The 11,538-nt window shown below is 67.3% G+C and overlaps 1 protein-coding gene across 1 annotated transcript; it reads right to left on the bottom strand.

Moving 5' to 3' along the window:
- Nucleotides 1-169: 169 nt before the first annotated feature.
- SUPT5H (SPT5 homolog, DSIF elongation factor subunit) lies at nucleotides 170-10,828 on the bottom strand (the record flags this gene model as incomplete). The annotated part of the gene is made up of 26 exons (XM_080639867.1): nucleotides 170-487; nucleotides 756-851; nucleotides 1,920-2,123; nucleotides 2,210-2,378; nucleotides 3,114-3,272; nucleotides 3,365-3,470; nucleotides 3,562-3,689; nucleotides 3,774-3,876; nucleotides 3,970-4,074; nucleotides 5,248-5,332; nucleotides 5,410-5,535; nucleotides 5,641-5,787; nucleotides 7,051-7,197; nucleotides 7,289-7,444; nucleotides 7,512-7,648; nucleotides 7,729-7,822; nucleotides 7,908-8,013; nucleotides 8,123-8,193; nucleotides 8,277-8,366; nucleotides 8,469-8,720; nucleotides 9,947-10,015; nucleotides 10,104-10,134; nucleotides 10,236-10,301; nucleotides 10,391-10,459; nucleotides 10,545-10,614; nucleotides 10,708-10,828. Coding segments are annotated over 26 exons (3,051 nt in total), but the record flags the coding sequence as incomplete, so codon positions are not given.
- Nucleotides 10,829-11,538: the final 710 nt, after the last annotated feature.

The raw sequence follows: 11,538 nt of genomic DNA, 5'->3' as shown, positions 1-11,538 counted from the left end.
GCGTTCCCCCCCCTCCCCACCGCACAATGGGGCCGGCTTAACCCCTCATTCCCCTTCAACGTGGGGTACAGAGGCCTTGTTCACCCCTAGGTGAGTGTGGGGTGCCCAATTTCACCCCCAACCCCTGCCCTATGGGGCCCACCCCATAGAGGAGAGCATGGAAAAGGGGGTGCCGCAGGCACTGGCGTTTATTTGACATCTAAACCTTGCTACAACCAGCAGGGATGGAAAGGGGGGGGAAGTACGGGGAAAATGGGGGGGAAATGGAAGGGAAATGGGGGGGAAATGGAAGGGAAATGGGGAGGAAAGTGGGGGGCACAAGATAAGGGGGTCCCGGGGGGGCTCAGGCCTCCAGCAGCTTCCCGAGGAAGCGCAGGTTGAGGATCTTGAGCTGCTCCTCCAGGTCCATGCGGACGATCCCGTCCTCCCCGTCGATGCTGAGCAGGATCCCGGTGGCTTCCCGGTCCTCCCCCAGGATCACCTTCACCTGGGGGCAGAAGTGGGCTTAGGGGTGGGCAGTGGGGCAGAAAGGGGACTTTGGGGGTGCAGACGGGTTCTAGAAGGTCCAGGAGGGGCCACGGGGTGAAGGCCATGGAGTGGGAAGTCTATGGGGTTGGGGGGTGCCCTGTGGGGCTGTGAGAGTCCCACGCGTCTGGGGGTGCCCCATGGCGCTGGGGAGCCCCACTGGGTTCCAGAGGTCCCATGGGGTACCCGATGGGGCTCTGGGTGCCCCATAGGGTGCCCCACGGCCGTACCTTGTTGCTCTTGGTGGGGGTGACGGGCTCGAGGTGCTCGCTGGAGATGCTCACGACCTTCTCGCTGTCCTTGAGGTACACGGAGCACATCCCGCCCTGCGGGGCGAGCGGCGTCAGCACCCCTCTGCACCCCATACACCCCATACACCCCTATACACCCCTCTGCACCCCATACACCCCTCTGCACCCCATACACCCCATACACCCCTATACACCCCTCTGCACCCCATACACCCCTCTGCACCCCATACACCCCTATACACCCCTCTGCACCCCATACACCCCATACACCCCTATACACCCCTCTGCACCCCATACACCCCTCTGCACCCCATACACCCCTCTGCACCCCATACACCCCATACACCCCATACACCCCTATACACCCCTCTGCACCCCATACACCCCATACACCCCCATACACCCCTCTGCACCCCATACACCCCTATACACCCCTCTGCCCCCCATACACCCCTCTGCCCCCCATACACCCCATACACCCCTATACACCCCTCTGCACCCCATACACCCCTATACACCCCTCTGCACCCCATATACCCCTATACACCCCTCTGCACCCCATACACCCCTCTGCACCCCATACACCCCTATACACCCCACACACCCCTATACACCCCACACACCCCTCTGCACCCCACACACCCCTATACACCCCTCTGCACCCCATACACCCCTATACACCCCATACACCCCTCTGCACCCCATACACCCCTCTGCACCCCATACACCCCTCTGCACCCCATACACCCCTATACACCCCATACACCCCTCTGCACCCCATATACCCCTATACACCCCATACACCCCTCTGCACCCCATACACCCCCATACACCCCTCTGCACCCCATACACCCCTATACACCCCTCTGCCCCCCATACACCCCTCTGCCCCCCATACACCCCTCTGCCCCCCATACACCCCATACACCCCTATACACCCCTCTGCACCCCATACACCCCTCCACACCCCTATACACCTCATATACCCCTCTGCACCCCTATACACCCCATATACCCAGATACATCCCTCTGCACCCCTATACCCCCCATATACCACTATACACCCCCATACATCGCCCTACACACCTCTACCCCCCCATCGACCTCCGTACACCCCCCCTACGCCCCCCCGGCGGCGCTCACCGTGACGCTGCGGATGACCCCGGTCTGCCCCACGCTGGGGCTGTCGAGCGCCGTGTCCCGCACCTTCACCTGGATGTCGGTGGTGACCCAGTCGCTGGAGCTCTGCTCGATGCCCGAGCCCGGCGTGTGCGGGTTGTACCCCCCCGGCGACGGCGCCCCGGGGGTCATGGGGCTGTAGCCCACGGGGCTGGGGCTGGGGCTGGCCTGGGGGGGGGGGGGGGGCACAAAGGGAGTTAAAGGGGTGGAGGGGAGATGTGTTGGGGGGAGCTGCTATGGGGCTCCATGGGTACCTGGTAGGCCATGGGGGACGGCGTTGGGTGGTAGCTGGCCGGCGAGTGGCTGTTCTGGTAGCCCACGGGGCTGGGCGCCACCTGGTGGTAGCTCTGGGGACTGGGGCTGGGCTGGTACGAGCCCTGCGGCGACGGCACCGCGTAGGGGGAGAACTGCTCCGTGTTGTACCTGGGGGGGCAGCGGAGCCCCCAGCGGGGCCTCAGCACCGGACACCCCCCAGCACCATGGCTGGGGTCCCCATAGAGCCAGGGTTGGGGTCCCCCCAGCCCCATTCCCCCCCAGCCCCATGTTTGGGGTCCCCATAGACCCATATTTGGGGTCCTCATAGACCCGTATGTGGGGTCCCTATAGACCCATATTTGGGGTCCTCATAGACCCGTATGTGGGGTCCCTATAGACCCATATTTGGGGTCCCTATAGACCCATATTTGGGGTCCTCATAGACCCGTATGTGGGGTCCCTATAGACCCATATTTGGGGTCCCTATAGACCCATATTTGGGGTCCCCCCATCACCATTCCCCCCCAGCCCCATGTTTGGGGTCCCCATAGACCCATGTTTGGGGTCCCTATAGACCCATATGTGGGGTCCCTATAGACCCATATGTGGGGTCCCTATAGACCCATATTTGGGGTCCCCCCATCACCATTCCCCCCCAGCCCCATGTTTGGGGTCCCCATAGACCCATATTTGGGGTCCCTATAGACCCATATTTGCGGTCCCCCCATCACTACTCCCCCCCCAGCCCCATGTTTGGGGTCCCTATAGACCCATATGTGGGGTCCCTATAGACCCATATTTGGGGTCCCCCCAGCATCATTCCCGCCCCAGCCCCATGTTCCGGGGTCCCCACAGAGCCGTGGTTGAGGTCCCCCCTCCCGGTTGTGGGGTGCCCGCACTCACATGGCCGGCGTGCCGGGGGTCTGGGGGTTGTAGGGCTGGTTGACCTGTGGGGACGAGGGGTCGGGGTACCCGGGGGTTTGGGGGTTCGGGGTCCCCCCATATCCCTGCGGGGATGGGGTGGGCTCGTCGTCGAAGCCGTATTCGAAGTCCTCATCCGCCCTATGTAAGGGGGGAGAAAGGGGAGGGGATCATGGTGAGCGGGGACCCCCAAAGTGGGGCTGCCCCATAGCGGGGGTTCCCCCCAAACCTACCTGGAGGGGGTGTTGGGGTTGTTGGGGTCCCAGGCCCCGCTCTGGGCTGGGGTGCGGCTCCCGTCGTGCAGCGGGGTCTGGGATCCATAGTGTGGGGTGCGGCTGCCTGCGCCCCCCAAACAGACCCCCAGTGAGGGGGGGGCCCCCAACCCGCAGCCGGGGCCCCCCCCATCCCATCCCCGTGCCCCCCCACTCACCGTCGTGCAGGGGGGTCTGGGAGCCGTACATGGGCGTGCGGGACCCGGAGCCGTACATGGGGGTCTGGGAGCCGTACATGGGGGTGCGCCCGTAGGCGGACGTCATCCCCCCGGGGCGCCGCGAGCCCCTGCGGGACACGGGGACACTGAAGGCACGGCGGGGGCCGGGGGGGTGCCCGTGGGGGCTGCCCGGCCCCGGGGCTCTCACTCACACGGTGGTGAGGCGCTGCCGGTCCACAGAGATGGTCTGGCAGGTGGAGTGCAGCTCCACGCGCGCCGTGGACTCCGTGGCGTCCTTCACCACCCCGATGTACCCTGGGGGGCACAGCCGGGGTCGGGGGGGGACGGGACCCGGGGGTCTCCTCCCTGCCTGGGTGCAGGGGGGGGCGGCTCGGGGGGGGCACCCACCTTTGTAGGGTCCCTGGGAGATGCGCACGGTCTGGCCAATGAGGTCGTTGTCCCGGCGCCCGCGGCCGCGGCTCATCCCGCCGGAGCCGAAGCCTCCGCGCTGGCCTGAGGGAGAGAGGTGGAGGGGATGGGGAGGGGATGGGGATGGGGATGGGATGGGATGGGGATGGGGATGGGATGGGGATGGGATGGGGATGGGATGGGGATGGGATGGGGATGGGATGGGGATGGGGATGGGATGGGGATGGGGATGGGATGGGGATGGGGATGGGGATGGGGATGGGGATGGGGATGGGGATGGGGAGGGGATGGGGAGGGGATGGGGATGGGATGGGGATGGGGATGGGGATGGGGATGGGGATGGGGATGGGGATGGGGATGGGGATGGGGAGGGGATGGGGAGGGGATGGGGATGGGATGGGGATGGGATGGGGATGGGATGGGGATGGGGATGGGGATGGGGATGGGGATGGGGATGGGGATGGGATGGGGATAGGGATGGGGAGGGGGAGGGGATGGGGAGGGGATGGGGAGGGGATGGGGAGGGGATGGGATGGGGATGGGGAGGGGGAGGGGGAGGGGGAGGGGGAGGGGGAGGGGGAGGGGGAGGGGGAGGGGGAGGGGGAGGGGGATGGGGATGGGGATGGGGATGGGGATGGGGAGGGGGATGGGGATGGGATGGGGATGGGATGGGGATGGGATGGGGATGGGGATGGGATGGGGATGGGGATGGGGATGGGGATGGGGATGGGGATGGGGATGGGGAGGGGATGGGGATGGGATGGGGATGGGGATGGGGAGGGGATGGGGATGGGGAGGGGATGGGGATGGGGATGGGGAGGGGATGGGGATGGGGATGGAGACGGGATGGGGATGGGATGGGACGGGATGGGGACGGGATGGGGACGGGATGGGGACGGGATGGGACGAAGACGAGATGGGGACGGAAACGGGATGGGGATGGGATGGGGATGGGGAGGGGATGGGATGGGATGGGGACAGAGACGAGATGGGGACGGAGACGGGATGGGGACGGGATGGAAATGCAGACAGGATGGGTATGTAAATTGGATTGGGACGTAAATGGGATGGAAACGGGATGGGGATGGAGATGGGATTGGAATAGAAACGGGATTGGGACGGGATTGGAATTGAAACGGGATGGGGAAGGAACCAGAATGGGGACGGGATTGGATTGAAATGGGATGGGCTTGGAGATGAGACTGGGGATGGAGCTGGGATCAGGGATGGGAACTCAGGCCCCTGCCAGGCACTCACCAGCACCACTGGGGTGCATGGGGCTGCTGATGCGGGGGCTCATGGGCGCGAAGCCGCCGATGGTGAAGTTGGTGACGTCCCGGGGCTGCAAGAGGAAAAGCTTTGGAATGGGGGGGATACGGGATAACGGGGGGGGGATACGGGATAAAGGGGGGGTCCCACCTTGGAGCCCCCGGCCAGCACGAGGTGCCGGGTCTTGCACACGAACATGCCCCCGTTCTCCACCAGCTTCTTGCAGTGCAGGAAGGCGAAGCCGCGGAAGAGGTGCCGGATCTCCCCTTCCCGGCCCTATCCCGGGAAGACGGGGGCTGAGCCCGTGCTGCTGCGATGGGATGATGCGGCAGCCCCCCGGGGCTGGAGGGACCCCAACGGCCTGGCCCCCCCAGCACGCACCGAATGGGGCCCGTCGATGACTTTGACGATGTCCTTGACGTGGATGTTGTTCTGCTCCGAGTCCAGCGCCACGGCGAAGCGATTGTCCTTCTTCCTGGTGACCGCCTGGTGCCGCACCGTCACCACCTTCCCGTACATGTTCAGCACCTGGGGGGGGGCACAGCAAGGGGGAACCCCTTTGGGAGGAGGCTGAGCAGGGAGACACCTGTGGGGTGTGCTTACAGTGGCACCAGAGAGATTTGGTGTCCATGGGGGGTTCTGGGTGTCCATGAGGGGCTCTGGGTGTCCATGGGGGGGTTCTGGGTGTCCATGGGGGGGTTCTGGGTGTCCATGAGGGGGTTCTGGGTGTCCATGGGGGGGCTCTGGGTGTCCATGGGGGGGCTCTGGGTGTCCATGGGGGGTTCTGGGTGTCCATGAGGGGGTTCTGGGTGTCCATGGGGGGTTCTGGGTGTCCATGAGGGGGTTCTGGGTGTCCATGGGGGGGTTCTGGGTGTCCATGGGGGGTTCTGGGTGTCCATGAGGGGGTTCTGGGTGTCCATGGGGGGGTTCTGGGTGTCCATGAGGGGGGTGTCCATGGGGGGGCTCTGGGTGTCCATGGGGGGGCTCTGGGTGTCCATGGGGGGATTCTGGGTGTCCATGGGGGGGTTCTGGGTGTCCATGGGGGGGTTCTGGGCGTCCATGAGGGGGCTCTGAGTGTCCATGGGGGGTTCTGGGTGTCCATGGGGGGGTTCTGGGTGTCCATGGGGGGTTCTGGGTGTCCATGGGGGGGTTCTGGGTGTCCATGGGGGGTTCTGGGTGTCCATGAGGGGGGTTCTGGGTGTCCATGAGGGGGCTCTGGGTGTCCATGGGGGGTTCTGGGTGTCCATGGGGGGGTTCTGGGTGTCCATGAGGGGGTTCTGGGTGTCCATGGGGGGCTCTGGGTGTCCATGGGGGGGTTCTGGGTGTCCATGGGGGGCTCTGGGTGTCCATGGGGGGTTCTGGGTGTCCATGAGGGGGTTCTGGGTGTCCATGGGGGGCTCTGGGTGTCCATGGGGGGGTTCTGGGTGTCCATGAGGGGCTCTGGGTGTCCATGAGGGGCTCTGGGTGTCCATGGGGGGGTTCTGGGTGTCCATGAGGGGGTTCTGGGTGTCCATGAGGGGGTTCTGGGTGTCCATGGGGGGGTTCTGGGTGTCCATGAGGGGGCTCTGGGTGTCCATGGGGGGGTTCTGGGTGTCCATGGGGGGGTTCTGGGTGTCCATGGGGGGGTTCTGGGTGTCCATGGGGGGTTCTGGGTGTCCATGGGGGGGTTCTGGGTGTCCATGAGGGGCTCTGGGTGTCCATGGGGGGGTTCTGGGTGTCCATGGGGGGCTCTGGGTGTCCATGGGGGGCTCTGGGTGTCCATGGGGGGCTCTGGGTGTCCATGGGGGGTACCTGGAATGTCTCCCTCTCCAGGCGCACGATGACCCCCACGCTCTGGGGGTCGAGCTGCACCAGCTCCCCCCACTCGTGCTGCCCCCCAACATCGACCCCCGAGGCCGTCTCGGAGCAGAGCTGCAGGTCCCGGGGCAGCACCTTCAGCTGGGGGGGACACGGACAGGATTGAGCCCGGAACCCCCAACCCCACCCCCTGATTCCCCCCCCCCCAAGAGCCCATTCCCGCCCGGGGCACCTCGTGCATGGTGAGGTCGGAGAAGAGGATGACGAAGTTGTCCTCGACGCGCACGATGAGGCCGGTGTCGCCCTCGAAGCGCCCCGCGATCACCTTCACGTGGTCGCCCATCTTGAAGTACTTGCGCAGCTCCTGGGCCGGGAACTCCAGCATGTCCTGGGATAGAGCGGGGTGAGCGCCGGGGAGCCGCGGAGCTGCAGGGGCCCGCGGCGCTCAGCCTGACCTTGAGGTCCTCGTGCTTGGGCATGATGGTGATCTTGTTGCCGTCCACGCTGAGGATCTTGCCCTGCAGGTTGATGAGCTCCCCCTCGCACACCTCCACGTTGTCTCCCGGCTGGAAGTTGTGCTCCCGCTCCTTGCCTGCGGAGCGCGGACGGGATGGCAAGGGGGGCACCGGGCACGGGGCCGGGGGGCCGGCAGCCGGGGGCGGCACCGGGTACCTGTGCTCTCCGTCACCACCTCCAGGTCGATGCCTTCAGGCTGGTCCTCGAACTTCTCCAGCTCCGACAGCGTCGGCTTCACCCCCTCCGTGATCTGCGCCAAGGGGACGGAGTGAGCCCAGGCCGGGGCGGAAAGGGGGGGGTTTGGGCGCTGCGGCTGCTCCGAGCCTGCTGCTCACCACGGCCGACATGGCGAAGCTCTTGAAGAGGAAGCCCTTCCGGCTGTAGCGGTTCCCTTCGAAGATGAGGAAATCCCCATCGGAGGCCACGTCCCCTCCCAGGGACCTGGGACAGAGCCGAACCCCCCCAGGTGGGCAGGAGGCCCCCCCAGGGGGGTGTTTCCTCATGGGGGGCACAGGTGGGGGGCAGCCGATGGCCCCAGGTGAGGCCTTACCGGATCTTCTCGGCATCAAAGAGGCGCTGGGGGGGTCTCTTGAACTTCTTCCTCTTGGCGAACCAGTCCTTCTGCGGGGCACAGGGGGGCTGAGCGGGGACCGGCGCCGGGACGAGCCCCGGGCAGCGCCAGGCAAGGCCCTGCCCGCCCTCACCAGGCTCATGCGGGCTTTGATGCGGTCGAAGTCGATGCGAGGAATCATCTTGAGCGAGATCTGGTTCTGGCTGGGCTCCACGTAATCCACCTGGGGGGCAGCGCGGGGGGGGGGGGGGGGGGGGGGCTGAGCTCTCCCCATCCACCCCTGGGTCCCCCCCGCCCCATGGCTGCCCCCCGCCGGCCCCGTTACCTGGGCGATGTCGTCCTTGTAGATGCCCCTCTTGAGGCGCACCCAGGACTTGGGCTTGAGGTTGGTGACCTCCTTGACCACCTTGAGCACGTCGGTCATCTCCTTGATGGGCACCATCTGCTGGTTCCAGTAGCCCATGCGCAGGTTGCCCACGCCCTCGATCGCCTGCTTCACGTGCGTCTGTTTGTAGGCCTCCACGTAGATGTAGCCCTTGACGTGCTCCGGTGCCACCACCGACTTGATCTGCAGCGGCTGCGGGGCCGGCGGGGGTTCGGTGAGGGTACGGTGGGGATGGCACCGGGATGGCGCCGGGATGGGCACCGGGATGGGCACCGGGATGGCGCCGGGATGGCACCGGGATGGCACCGGGATGGCACCGGGATGGGCGCCGGGATGGCGCCGGGATGGGCGCCGGGATGGGCGCCGGGATGGGCACCGGGATGGGCACCGGGATGGGCGCCGGGATGGGCGCCGGGATGGGCGCCGGGATGGGCACCGGGATGGCGCCGGGATGGGCGCCGGGATGGCACCGGGATGGGCGCCGGGATGGCACCGGGATGGGCGCCGGGATGGGCACCGGGATGGCACCGGGATGGGCGCCGGGATGGCACCGGGATGGGCGCCGGGATGGGCGCCGGGATGGGCGCCGGGATGGGCGCCGGGATGGGCGCCGGGATGGGCGCCGGGATGGCACCGGGATGGGCGCCGGGATGGCGCCGGGATGGGCGCCGGGATGGGCACCGGGATGGGCACCGGGATGGGCACCGGGATGGGCGCCGGGATGGGCACCGGGATGGGCACCGGGATGGGCACCGGGATGGCGCCGGGATGGGCACCGGGATGGGCACCGGGATGGCACCGGGATGGGCGCCGGGATGGCACCGGGATGGGCGCCGGGATGGGCGCCGGGATGGCACCGGGATGGGCGCCGGGATGGCACCGGGATGGCACCGGGATGGCACCGGGATGGGCGCCGGGATGGCGCCGGGATGGGCGCCGGGATGGGCACCGGGATGGGCACCGGGATGGCGCCGGGATGGGCACCGGGATGGGCACCGGGATGGGCGCCGGGATGGGCACCGGGATGGGCGCCGGGATGGCACCGGGATGGGCGCCGGGATGGGCGCCGGGATGGGCGCCGGGATGGCACCGGGATGGGCGCCGGGATGGCACCGGGATGGGCGCCGGGATGGGCGCCGGGATGGGCACCGGGATGGCACCGGGATGGCACCGGGATGGGCGCCGGGATGGCACCGGGATGGGCGCCGGGATGGGCGCCGGGATGGCACCGGGATGGCACCGGGATGGGCGCCGGGATGGCACCGGGATGGGCGCCGGGATGGCACCGGGATGGCACCGGGATGGGCGCCGGGATGGCACCGGGATGGGCGCCGGGATGGGCGCCGGGATGGGCGCCGGGATGGGCGCCGGGATGGGCGCCGGGATGGCACCGGGATGGGCGCCGGGATGGGCCTCACCGTGTCGGTGAACTGGTAAGCGATGAACTTGCGCATGAGGGCGATGGCGGTGGCGCGTTCCTCACCGATCTGGGGGGGGGAAAGAGGGGTTTGGGGGGGGGGAAAGGGTTTTGGGGGGGGCACACGTGGGCCCCCACCTGTCCCCCCCAGCACCCACCTTGCACTTCACGGTCCAGAGGTTGGGATCCCTGCGAGAGCACAGAGGGAGCCGCAGCTCCAGGTCCTTCTGTTTGCATCCAAACCCCCCCTGATTCCCACTGGATCCACCCCCATTCCCGCTGGGACTCACTTGACCCCCGGCAGCAGCTGCTGTTGGGTGATGTCATCCGAGAGCTCATCGGAGCCGCCGTAAACCCTGGGGAAAGGGGGAACACCGGAAGGGATCGGGATGAGATGGGATGGGAATGGGACGGGGATGGGAACGGGCTGAGCGCCGGGACTCACGTCTCTCCCACCGAGGACTTGGCGTATTTCTTCATGTAATACTCGCCCAGTTCTTCCTCCCGCTGATCCCTGAGCAAGAGCAAAAGGGGCTCAATGGAGACCCCCCCCCCGGGCACAGGGAATGCCGGGCGCCGGGAATGCCGCCCCGGGTCACCTCCAGAGGTTCTGCAGGCGCCGCGCTCCGGAGCGATCCTCATCCAGCACCACGTTGTCAATGTTGGAAGCTGCGAGGAAGAGGAAGGTGAGGGCTGGGCGCTGGGGGGGGGGAAGGGGGATCACCATGGGAATGGGAATGGGGGGGGCGGGGGGGGCCTTACCTTCGATCTCCTCTTCCCGGGACAAGGAATGACGGTGGAGATGGAGCGAATGAGCGGCACGAGAACCCCCCGCGGGACAAAGGGGAGGCAGCGTTAGGAGCGGGGCCAGGGAGGGAAAAGGCTTGGGGAAGGGGAAAAGGAGGAAAACCAGAGGGAGAGAAAGGGAAAGGGGAGCGGGAAGAGGGAAAAGGACTCAGGAACAGGGAAGGAACGACGGGAGAAAGAGAAAGAGGTCAGGAGCAGGAAAAGAGGGCTCGGGAGCAGGGACAAGGACAAGGGCTCGGGAGCAGGGACACGGGCTCGGGAGCAGGGACAGGGCTCGGGAGCAGGGACACGGGCTCGGGAGCAAGGACAAGGGCTCGGGAGCAAGGACAAGGGCTCGGGAGCAAGGACAAGGGCTCGGGAGCAAGGACAAGGGCTCGGGAGCAAGGACAAGGGCTCGGGAGCAAGGACAAGGGCTCGGGAGCAGGGACACGGGCTCGGGAGCAGGGACACGGGCTCGGGAGCAGGGACACGGGCTCGGGAGCAGGGACACGGGCTCGGGAGCAGGGACACGGGCTCGGGAGCAGGGACACGGGCTCGGGAGCAGGGACACGGGCTCGGGAGCAGGGACACGGGCTCGGGAGCAGGGACACGGGCTCGGGAGCAGGGACACGGGCTCGGGAGCAGGGACACGGGCTCGGGAGCAGGGACACGGGCTCGGGAGCAGGGACAAGGGCTCGGGAGCAGGGACACGGGCTCGGGAGCAGGGACACGGGCTCGGGAGCAGGGACACGGGCTCGGGAGCAGGGACACGGGCTCGGGAGCAGGGACACGGGCTCGGGAGCAGGG

Source organism: Psittacula echo (genome assembly GCF_963264785.1).
Source record: "Psittacula echo genome assembly, contig: SCAFFOLD_120, whole genome shotgun sequence".
In the NCBI taxonomy this organism is placed as follows: Eukaryota; Metazoa; Chordata; class Aves; order Psittaciformes; family Psittacidae; genus Psittacula; species Psittacula echo.
Note: the sequence above shows the minus strand (reverse complement) of the source record. Positions and strands in the feature narration are given on the sequence as shown.